We start from the raw sequence: 12,394 nt of genomic DNA, 5'->3' as shown, positions 1-12,394 counted from the left end.
CAGGCATGAGATATTGCACTGGGACAGACAAGTATTTCTTAACCCTCTTTAACATAAAGTAAAAAAGATCTAATATTTAATACCCTCCCATACCCACACAGACGCTCCACTGAGGAATGCTATGGATTTGAATTTTGTCCGTTTATTGTCCCCTTCCTCTGTAATTTAGTCTCAGTAACAAAGCACCATCACATTTAGAGTTCAGAATTTGGTCACACTGATTTTTTTCCAACCTATTATTTTCCAAGTCCCCACTGCTGCCACCTTAGTGCAAACCACTGTCACTTTGTACTTGTACAACTACAAAACATCTGTAGAAATGGACACTGGTCTCCCTATGTTGATCTTGTCTTTCCAGTTGATTTCTCATGATGGGACCAATACTGTATTTCACTGTAATGTCTGTTTGACTTATTAGAAAAAAGCCACACAACCTAATTCAAGGAAACTCTATATGCAAATAAATCCAAGACCAAATGAATATTAAGACCATATATTCACTGAAACTAAGGCAAAATGCAGAATTCATGTCTGTACAGATGAATCTTATTTTAATGAGTCATAGTGTTTTCCTCTGATACTTTAATACATTCTCAATGTGATCAATAGAAGACAAAATTCTTTGGATCAGTCTGGAGTTCATTTTCAGACCATAAATCACCTTTAAAAGTCACCAGAAAACAGAAGGGTGAGAATGCAGCCCTAGCTGATGCACTAAGTGCCATTATCTGGCTCTATTGTGTCACTAAATCTACCCTTCTAGCCAACTAGAGGGCAGGGGCGGCATTCCAGATCTAGGACTATGTGATCCACGTGGGGGGCGTAAGATTTCACTGGGTGGACATGTAGGATTCGTGTCCTCCATGGTTTCCCATGTACTTGATGAAGAAGAGAGGCGATCTGACTTTCTGCAGATTCTGCCCATCTTTGCCACTCTGGTTTGCTGGCTGATGACATTTCCCCCATGCAACTCCCAGTAGTTCTATTTCCCTGTTTATCAGTGGTAATTTTCTGGGGATGAGGCCAATGCTCCTTTTCCATGTTACTGCTTCCAGGTGGCTGTGGATTCTTTCCCGAGAAAGATTCCACATTTTGGTGGATATGCAGAATACCCCCAACATCCTTCCGCAGCACTTGGCAGGCAATGGGCCAGCCTTCTTCAGAACTGGGAATGAGCCCCAGGTTCACCCTATCTGCAGTGTTTGAGAGTTTCAGTTTCCTGTTGTCCCCAAAATGTATTTGGCACCGGTCTGCCACTCCATTGATCTCCAAATTCTTTCTTAGAGCAACTACTGCATGAGGATTCCATTCACAAGCATGGACGAAAGCAGCGCCAGCATGAACTAGGAAGGGCAATGTAAAATAACCAATCCCTGCATAGAGATCCACCAGCACTTCTCCAGCACAGGAGAGTGAGGCCACTCGAAGTTTCTCAGTGATGTTTCCGAAGGAGAACATGCACTGTGTCACATCAAACTTATACCGGATGCCATTATCTACATGCTCTACCCAGCCATGGTCACCGAGCAGCAGAGTCACTGTCGGAGTTCGAGTACCATCAGGTAGCACCCGCCCTCGTTTTGCCAAACGCTGAACTCCAAGGGCTGAGGCAACAGTCTCCCAGAGTTCTGGTTCCAGCCTTTTCCACTGCGTGGCTTGGAAACAGTCTTCACTAAGCAGCATTAGGTCACCATGCCGTTGCCAAGACCGGGGCAAATCTGCCTCCAATTCAGTGGACCACGTCACTCCGCGGTCCTCTACCCAACGCCTCACCTCAAGACACAGTCTTTGGGCAGGTGAACAAACCCGGGCCTTTTTAGAAGGAAGAGGATCCAGGAGCTGCGTCAGCTTACAGGTGCTGCCGGGGGCCACGCGATTCTTCAGCTCCTGCAGATGATGTTCAGACAGGGTTTCTGCCAGCACCGGTAGCGCCACCGTGCCATCCCGCAACTTTTCCACATGGTACTGTCTATCCAAGAGTTTCTGCTTCTCGAGATAGTCTCTGTATCTCTGGGTAAACCGAGGCTCAGTCACAACTGCGACAACTACAGACTTCTCACATTCTCTCTCCATGTCGCTAGCGTTTGCATCCCTTCGGTGTCCATCAGCGAGATTCTCCTGTGAGGCTGGTCTCTCTTGACAAGTCCGCCGCTACAATCGGAAGAGCTAATCCCTATCCGCTGCGGCGCACCGGAAGTGACGCCAAACAAACGGGTCAGATCCAGATGTATTACTGCGATCAGTGAATAGCATTTCGGGTGTAGGTTGCTCTGTGAAGCCGTGGCCGCCATGTTTGTTATGGTTATGGTCAGCTTGTACTTGCTTTCCCTTAGGAAAAATTAGTAATTCTAGGAACTGAAAGTCATGAAATGAGTCGATATCCTCTGGAAACTTTATACCCTCTCTTTAGTGATGCTAGTATATTTTTTAAAAGTGAAGTAGAAATGGATTGAATTTACAGAAAGGATTCCAAAAATCTAGCGTTGCTTATAAATTAGTACCAAGGGCCACCTTATTGTGGAAGTGAAATATAATACAGCTTCCTTATTTCCGTTTCTTGCAAAGATTTTCGTCTCGGCTGCCTCGTTATCCAAGGGAAATGTGTTTTAAAATAAAGAAGCATGTGAGTAGAGTAAATTCTGTCAACTCTCAAAAATGGAAATCTTCATCTAGAAAATGTTGATCACCCGAATCATTTTGAGAGAATTGCTATTCTAATGAGAGATGGCCTGGAAGGTAAGGGAGTATTTGCCACCAAGCCTGACAACCAGGATTCCCAGACCACACATGGAAGGAGAGAACCAAACCCAGGTCTTTTGCAAAATCACCAAATGCTCACAATTGCTGAACTCCTTGTCTTTTGTCAAAATCATTTATCATTTAGGGGAGAGGGCATTCATGCCATAGTGCAGGTGTGATGGTCAGAAGACAATTTGCAGCCTCTCTCCTCTATTTATACCTTGTGAGCTCTGAGGGAGAAACTCAGGGTGTCAGATTTGGCTGCAAACTCCTTTACTTGTGGAGCCATCTTGCCAGGCCATCCTTGTCCTTTTAAATATTAATAGTTCTGTAAATATAAACAGGGAAATGAATACTCATGAGGTATAGCCATAGCACATTTACTTGGCTCCTTCTGAAAGAAATATGAATGTGAGACTTTTCTATCAAATACTAGAAAACTTCTGTTTAGGGCAGGAGTGGAAATCTTTTTATGCAAATGATTGTTTAAGACCGCATTGCTTTATTTCCATATACTTAAAGTTTTTCAAATTCTTGTTTTTATTTATTTCAAAGATTTACTCTATCATTGCCATAGAGCATATTTTTTTATGACTTAGGCTCCTTTAGACTTATTGGAGCTTTTCTCATAGGTTCGAATAAGGTCTGTTCTGGAGAGCGTTCTATGTGCATTTGACAGGAGTGTCTGCTCCACTCTTGCTGTGTGGAATGTTCTATCTGCTAGCAGAAATCTTTTCAGCTCATGCTCAAGTAAAACAGCTCCCGGGTGGTAGAGTGCTTGTCTAGTATGCACAGACCCTGGGATCAATCCCTGGCAATACATATCCCTATAAGCCCTCCAAACATAATACTCTAGAGTCTTCCTTACCCAGACCACACTCTCTATTCAGAAATGCTAAGGTATCTAGTACAGGTCTTAGCATTAGAGAAGATCTTATCACCAACACACACACACACACACACACACACACACACACACACACACACACATACACACACACCTTCTTCTACCCCACTTCTGTGATTACCTTACTTCCCAGAAAACTGTTTTTCTGCCCCGTTATTTCACCATATCTGTCAGACCTGAGACAATGGGTGCCTTCACAGAACTACTTTCTCCCATCTTGTCCTTATTCAGGAAGACAAGCCTGTGTTCCACATCACCTTGTAGAATTTTGCAGTCAAAATCTTTTCATTTGATGCTGGCTGTCTTTTCCCAAAGTGGATTGGTTTGTTCCCAAGAGCTGGGGGATGGAGCTGGATTTTCTCATTATTACTTCATGAATACTGCCACACATAGTTGGTCATAACGTATTTACAAAAAGAACGTGTAACCTGATAAATGAAAACCTGGATAGAAGGAATATCTGAAGGAAAATTACTTCATAGTTTAAGTGGTTTTATTTCAAAATATTGTCGCTAGAGGGCAGCGATAGCCAGGACAGAGCCTCAGTCAAAACCGACTAAAGTCTTGGAGGGTTTGTCTTCTGAAAGATCACACAGTTCTTCCACTAACTTTATTCGACACCATTAGATACCCTTTAGGGTCAGGGACTACCCAGGTGAGTAAACATAGCTCTTTCCAGGAATGCACTAATAAAAGTTCACCTAGAATTCTCTGTGTGATAAACATAGCTATTTAGAGCCTATGGCCCCTGAGTAAAGTGGTGCTCGGAACACGTTTTTTAGTTGTAGTGCCATGTCATTCTACTAGGGGGCACGCATGAGCCACTAAACCGGTGACATTCCCCAAAGAAATGCAAAACAAAACAAAACAAACAGACAAACAACAACAACAACAACAACAACAAAAAACCCTTTCCTTACTTCTGGCCATAGAGCTCTGTGGACATTCTTTCCACCTTCCTTCTGCACATTAGTTGCTTTGTACACATCTGGCCAATCCTCATATGAAAACTTTCAAGAGTCACTAATGATGATGATCTATCGTGTCCTAGGAGAAGGCTGAAGGGCACTCCTGTGTTACAGGTAACCTCCCCTCATCTTTGAATTTACCGGAGTATAGCCCCTATGTTTCCAGTCACTTTTCTTTGCCCCTACCCACTTCCACCATTAAATCTATAGGAAGTTATAGCTCTTCCTTAACATGCTGTCAAGTTTTCTGTTCATGTCTCACAGGTGGCACAGGTCAGAGTGGATCTTTGCCAATCAGTGGCCTCTTCAGGAACAAGGGCCCTCACTTCTCCCTCCTTTGAAGCTCTGCACACAGTGCCTGGCTGAGAGGGTGCACACAGTAGTGAGGCAGTGACTGTTGACCAGTGACTTCTCAGAATGGGCTATTTTGGTTTCAGGATCTAAAACAATCTTCCCTGGATGAATTGAAGGTTTGAGGGGGTTTGCTTTAGAAAAAACTTTTTGGGGATGCTGCTTCTGCTTCTGCTTCTGCTTCTGCTTCTCTTCTTCTTCTTCTTCTTCTTCTTCTTCTTCTTCTTCTTCTTCTTCTTCTTCTTCTTCTTCTTCTTCTTCTTCTTCTTCTTCTTCTTCTCCTTCTTCTCCTTCTTCTCCTTCTTCTCCTTCTTCTCCTTCTCCTTCTCCCTCCTTCTCCTCCTTCTCCTCCTTCTCCTCCTTCTCCTCCTTCTCCTCCTTCTCCTCTTCTTCTTCTTCTTCTTCTTCTTCTTCTTCTTCTTCTTCTTCTTCTTCTTCTTCTTCTTCTGCTGCTGCTGCTGCTGCTTCTGCCTCTTCCTCTTCCTCCTCCTCCTCCTCTTCCTCTTCTTCCTCTTCTTTTTATTCTTCCTTCCCCGTCTTCCCCTTCCCCTTCCCCTTCTCCTTCTCCTTCCTCTTCTGCTCCTCCCCTCCCTCCCCTCCTTCTCCTCCCCTCCCTCCTCTCCCCCTTCCTCCTTTCCTCTCCCACCCCCCCCCGGACACATTTCTTTGTGTAACCTTGGCTGTCCTTGAACTCACAGAGATCCAGTTGCCTCTGCCTCCCAAGTGATGGGACTAAAGGCATGCACCACCACTGCTTCACTCTTGCTTTTAAAGTTTGCTTTGAAACGTTCACCTGCATGAGTCCTTCCAATTGTGTGTGTGTGTGTGTGTGTGTGTGTGTGTGTGTGTGTGTGTGCTGAGTGAGCAATCTCTTTACAAGGTCATATGGGTCATATATTTGTGTAAAGTTTACAAAATAAGATGTTCTAACCAAGTCTTAAAGATCCCTGTGCTGTGTTGTTCACTCTCCCCTCTGACCCACTCCCATTTATGTAAGGTAGCCCTGGGGAGGCTGCTGGCATTTTGGAAACCTGGTAAGCAAAGTCAAAATAAGAGCACATTGAGTTTTGACTCAGTGGGGGTACATGCAAGAGAGCAACCATCCCCACATGTATAAGGCTATTGGTGGCTATTCCGCTTCAGGGTCACCTTTTGGTAAAATTCCAAAGCTAGCTGAAAACCCACTTGACATCTCAGCCAAAAGGTGCAAGGCCAGATGTCTTATGACTCCGTAAATGTGTGGTGCTGAGCACCAGAAGGGCAAAGACTGTGCAAGGATCATGAATTAGAGGGTAAAACAATTCTTTGGGTGGGGCTTCAGACATTTAGATTTTTTTAATATTTATTTTCTTGTGTGTGCGTGCACACGTGCGCATGTGTGTGGACAATTAGAAAGGCCAGAAGAAGGTGTTAGATCTTTTGTAGCTGGAGTTACAGGCTGTTTCTTGATAGGGTGTTAGGAAGTGAACTATGGTCCTCTGCAAGAGGAGGGCACACTCATAACCACCGAGGCATCTCTTCACTTCCCAACATGTAGATTTTGAAACAGAATATGGTGCTGCCAGAAGTTCTAAGCATGTAAGCCCTGGGGATGCTTAGAGGTGATCTGAGCTTACATTACCCTCTCTTCTGCTGGCTCATGGGTTCTCACTGGCAGTGTATTTGCCTGTGCTGTACAGTTCCTTCCTTTGGGCTGTAAGTGGTTTTGGACACTCAGCCACAGCGTTTGTAGAGAGCACTGCTTCTTTACCTTCATCAATGCTAACCCTGGCCTCATGGTTCTTTCTCACAGCTGATGGAGAATTAGCTTCCTTTCTGGTGTCCTCCTTCCTCATGCAGACTCTCTCATCCTGTACTTGTGATTTCCCCATGATTTTGGGAAAGTATAAGGAGGTGTTCCTGGTAAACTGTGGCCACTGCTGTCTGCATCTGGTTCTCCATTGAGGGTTCCCAGCATTATGGTCCCTTCTTTCCAGACACATCCAAGGACTAGGAAGTGTGAGCCCTGCTTCCCTTCCACTCAGGACTATATTTCCCCCTTTGTCTGTTTCTTATCTCTAAAATCCTTAGTCCCCAATGACAGCATTTCTTCTTGCTATAGCTTTTCATTTATTCTTGGATCCTTCCTTGACCCCAAGGTTCAGGCTTTGGAGGAAGGTGTTCAGGGAATCAGGCAGGTTACTCCTGCTGTTTTTTGATCCATCCTAGAGTGGTGGAGAATGAGCAGAATGTTATTATGGACGAATACAAAGAAGGAAATGGGAGAGACATAAGTTAATACTTTAAAATATAGCCAGAAGCATGTGTTTATTTTGAATATTGTATCAAGTTTGGTCTTGTGAAAATGTTATGTACTATGTTACTTGGTCTGGTGGGTTGAATAGGTATGCCCCCACCCCCTACAGATTCCTGTGTTTGAATGCTTGGTCCATAGAAAGTGGCACTAATAGGAGGCATGGCCTTGTTGGAGTAGGTGTGGCCTTGTTGGAAGAAGTGTGTCACTGTCGGGGCAGGCTTTGAGGTCTCCTGTGCTCAAGCTCCACCCAGTGTGGACTCCAGTCTTCTTCTGCTGTCTGTGGATTAAGATGTGGAGCTCTCAGCTCCTCCAGCACCAAGTTTCCCTGCTCTCTGCCATGCTTCCTGCTGTGTTGATAATGATACTGTTTGTCATGATGTTTCTTTCCAGCAATAAAACCCTAAGACAGTCTGCACGACAGCCCTGAGTTGAACTTCATTCTTGGTCTACTGATTGCTGGGGTCCAGGAGTCACTTCACAAACTTCATGGACACAATCTCAGTCTGACAGGGGTAGTTTATTGGCCTCAGAACTGATCAATCTGGGCCATGGTTCAGACTTAGGAGCTGAACCATGAAATTGAGTTAAGATCCTACAGGGCTTTTAAGCCTAAAATCCACAAAAATCTGTGCCAAGTTATTTCTCTATTCAAGATTTAGGGATGGGGACTTCCTTAGGAACATGTCTTTGCTGTACACTTATCCTGCTCCATTGGTCGGGGTACTCAGCTGTGGCAGGGGACCTGCTTTGCTTAACATTCATGTCTTAACTTGCCAACCAGAATGTCAGTTACCCAAGTACCTGTCTCTTTCTCCTAGGTAGGATGTCAGTTTCCAGGGAGGTCTTGGGAGCTTAAACTTTATTGAATCCCATACCCAAAATGGAAGTCTTATTATTCCAAATAGTTTCTTATGTTGGTGCAGATGTTTTTCTTATATTGGGGTCCAAGCTTATTGTGGGTAATTATACAAAGTAGTCCTACCGACTTCTACTATGATTGGTTTCCAAAGGGCATAGAACATAACAGAATATGTAGTCAACTTGGGCATGAGAAAGTTTCCTAGTAACAGCAGAAGCAACACAGATTTTCCTTACAATATTAGTAACAGCACAAAATGGCAGGCTAGACAGGTAACAGTTACCTGGGCCTTACCATTCCATCTAGGCCTTAATATTTTAGCTAGGCCTTATCATTGATGAAACCGAGGCCTAGAGAGACTTAGCACCTTGCACAAGGCCATCCTCACTTTGTTCTGTTATGCATTATGCAGTCAGGACAGGGTCACAGGACTCGTCATTATGGGACCTAAGGTAAGTCTGGTCTCGGAAAAAGGTGCAGCTGTCAGTACTGCCAGTTAATAACTTCGTAGCTCCAGGCACATCTCTTAATTATCTGGGCATGAATTTCTGTATCAGCAAATTAATGATGTTGTGCCAGAGTCTCAGGTTCTAGGTTCTGCATGAGGAAATTAACAGTGCAGAACTGAATGACTTCAAGTACTCTCCCTAATCCAGAGGGTCTGTAGCTTCAGTCACCAAAGCAGCTTCTCTGGAGGCCCTTCCTACCCAACCCTCCACCATCAGAGTGCTCTGAGAGAGCATATCTAAAAAGCAGATTCCTAGCATCACTCATGATTGAACATATCTTCACCCAAATGTCTGCAATAGGATCCAACAGTCTACTATGTATATTAAACCACAGTTTAGGTGACTGAGATTGTATCTTATGTTACCAAGGGATATGAGAGAAGGTAAGAGTTTAATAATGGGAGAGAAGCAGCTAATGCATGCTCTGAAAGTGTGGTGGTTTGAATGAGAATGGCCCCCATAGGCTCATATGTTTGAATGCTCGGTCCCCAGTTGATGAATTACTTGTGAAGAATTAGCATGTGCGGCCTTTGAGGAGGTGTGCCATTGGAGGTAGGCTTTGAGGTTTCAGAGGTCCACACCATTTCAGGTTAGCGCTCTCTCTCTCTCTCTCTCTCTCTCTCTCTCTCTCTCTCTCTCTCTCTCTCTCTCTCTCTCTCTCCTTCTTTCCCTCCCTCCCTTCCCCCTGCTTCATAGCTGTGGATCACATATAAGCTCTCAGACACTGCTCCAGCACCAGGCTTAGTTAATTGCCTGTCTGTCTGCTGCCATGCTCCCCACCATGATGGTCCTGGACTCAACCTCTGGAAGTGTGAGACCCCACATTAATCACTTTCTTTTTTACATTGCCTTGGTCATGATGCTTTGTCAGGGCAATAGAAAAGTAACTAAGACAGACAACAATTGTCTTAAAGCAAGAAGATTTAAAACCAGACATTGGTGTTTGGAATCCGTGAATGGGTTGGCTTGACTGTAGAGAAAGGGTGCTCTGGTTTCAATGTGGCTTGATCCTCAGAGTTTTATATACACTGGAGACCTACATGGTTTTCAGTGTGGAGGTGGGACTTTTAAGAGATGGGTCCTAGTGAGAAGTGTTCTTAGGTCAAGTGAAGACACATCCTTGGGAAGTCTTGGCTTTCCTCTGACTTCCTTTCTAGTTAGGTTCTTATTTCTATACACCTTTGCCATTTCTATCCACTGTGAAGTGATTCAACTGAGGGAGGTTCCTCGTTATGCACAGGATTATGCTGTTAGACTTTCAACCTCCCAAAATGTGAATACACCTCTTATATTCATAAAGTTAGCCTGCCTCTGATATTTCACTGTTGTTATGCCAAATCAACTAATCCTAGGTCATTGTCAGTAGCAGAAAATTACCTACATTACACACTCACTTCATGATTCTAAGCTACTAACCATGTATAAAGTCAATCTGCTTTGGTCCTTAATGGACAACTTATGAAAATGTTAGCCTCTGAGAGTCCACCCCTCTCCCCAGGGGAGGAGAGAGCCATTGGTTCTGGTGCTTCAATGGGAATATCCAGTCAGCTAGCTCACAGTCATTCACACAGCTCAGGCAGAAAACATTAGTTTCCGAGTTTTTCCTGTTTCCCCATTCATCTTTTGCGGTGGATGCTCTTCACATTCCTAAGATGCCCTGATTGATATCGGCTTCCTAACCACATCCCCGAAGTTTTAGTTCCCCTGATTATACTTCATTTATTATACATGCCTTCTTATGATTTGTATGGTTTTGTGTATCCTTTGAGATACGTTGAGTTGGCAATAACATGACGTTGCAATTCATATGAATTGTTGAGCATAAACTGGCATTCTGAAGGATGCCATGCAGGCAGAGGAAATGGATGGAATAGTGGTTGGTCCCTCTCCTCCTAGAATCTCGTATGACCTTATTTGGTCATTGCAGACGTAATCAGGATGAAGCTACACTGGATTAAGACGGATTATTAGATCTGATGTCTGGTGACCTGATATGAATAGAAAAATAAAAATACTTGAAGAAGGAAGAAGGGATCGTGACTTTGAGACAAGCTAAAGGATCAGAGCCACCCGAAGCTGGAAAACTCAGGGAGGAGTTTCCTCTAGACCTCTCAGAGACAGCATGGTCCTACCGGCATTTTAACGTTAGACTTTAAGCCTGTAGGATTATGAGGAAATGGGCTCTGATCCTTTAAGCACTTAGTTTGTGGCAAATTGTTGCTGCAATCTTAGGAAATGACAACCAGTATTGGGGAGAATGTTTCCCATGATTCATCTGCTCACACATTCACTTACCTGGTATTTCTGTATTCTGCGTGCAGGGGGACACTGACCTGCATCTAGAGAATGCACGATCACTGGGGCAACTTCTGTCCCCACTGGCCTTAGCTGATAACATTAGAGTGAGCACTGGCTTCAAGATCTCTCTTCAAGGTCTTGTGGCCTCTGCAGTTCTGAGTCCGGCCCAAGATTCGTTGCGTTAAGCACTCTATCATACTTTCTGAACAAGCAACTCTCCATTTTCATTTTGTGCTGGACTCCACTAATTGCTCTTCTGTGTCTTGTCTTACTGGGGTAGTTATATAATTACACGTGGTATCAGGAGGACCCAAATGAAGACCCACCAAGGTAGTGAGAGACCAAATTTTGGGGATTCCTATTCCATCTTACATAACCTGACTTAAGGTTAAACTCAAGTTAATTAATATCCGTTTCCAGGCTACCCCCCAATAAGACCTACGTCACCAGGTTACCCCCAGCTCCACCCCCTGCAACAAATCCTGCGACTAGCAACAGTTTCCAGGTTATCCCCCAACCCCAACAAGACCTGGGTCTAGCACCAATCTCCAGGTTATTCCTCAACAAATCTGCACCTGCAGGTTACAAGCCCGCCCCTGGCACTTTCTAACAACCACCAATCAGGAGGAAAGTTTAAGTTAAGTTTATGGTTTGGCTCCCAGCACCAGCCAATCACGTTAAAGATCACAGTAGCTGTCCCCCGCCCCCATTAGATGCTTGTGGGGCTAGAAACACTCACCCCTCTCTTGCCATTTTCTATCAAACCTTGTCTAGATGAGTGTTTGAGGCTTTTTTCCACCGGAACCGTCCTGTAAGGTTGAAGGCGACTTAAGCTGAAGCTCGAGCTTGTGAATAAAGACTCTAGTGCGATTACATCGGATCGGCTCCTGATTGGTCTTTTGGGGTTCACGCATGCCTCCTGGTACTACAGTAGGAGGAGTTTGTTCTTCGAGTACATTAGAAAAGCAGGCACTTACAAAGCTGTATTGTGTGGCTTTGTAAGCAACTACGTAGAAACAGATCTTTAACAAATATGTGAAGTCATTATATTTGAAGTTCTCTTTTTATGTGTGCGTATAATATGCAAAATATGGTAGAAAATAACCCATGCACACATGTTAATATACGTCAGTCATTATGTATATCGGAGTTCTCACATATACTAATGGTACAGTGGAAGCAGTTTTCTTCAATAACCCTTCCCATTTCCCCTCCCGGACACTACCTCTCCTTTCTATATCCCAATTGTCTTTCTTTGACTTTTGTATACTTCCAGGACTTGTCCTTCTGAATCTGGCTTGGTCTGTGTATGTGAAAGGTTGTGTGTATCTCTCGTTTTATGTACCCATTCATTCATTGATGGGCTTCCTTGCTGGTGACACCATTTGGCCATCGTGGCCAGTGTAGCAGTAATGATGGATGCATAGATGTATCTATAGTAGACGGGCTTTGTTCCTCTTGAGGAAT

The 12,394-nt window shown here is 44.1% G+C and overlaps 1 protein-coding gene across 1 annotated transcript; it reads right to left on the bottom strand.

Moving 5' to 3' along the window:
• Positions 1 to 122: 122 nt before the first annotated feature.
• On the bottom strand, positions 123 to 2,179 carry Trmt12 (tRNA methyltransferase 12 homolog). The gene has a single exon (XM_032915802.1). It carries the CDS (start codon positions 2,071 to 2,073, stop codon positions 760 to 762), a length of 1,314 nt encoding a protein of 437 aa, XP_032771693.1. The 5' UTR covers positions 2,074 to 2,179; the 3' UTR covers positions 123 to 759.
• Positions 2,180 to 12,394: the final 10,215 nt, after the last annotated feature.

The sequence above is a fragment of the Rattus rattus genome, chromosome 1, assembly GCF_011064425.1.
Source record: "Rattus rattus isolate New Zealand chromosome 1, Rrattus_CSIRO_v1, whole genome shotgun sequence".
NCBI lineage: Eukaryota > Metazoa > Chordata > Mammalia > Rodentia > Muridae > Rattus > Rattus rattus.
The sequence above is the reverse complement of the archived record's forward strand: the minus strand, read 5'-3'. Positions and strand labels throughout refer to the sequence as shown.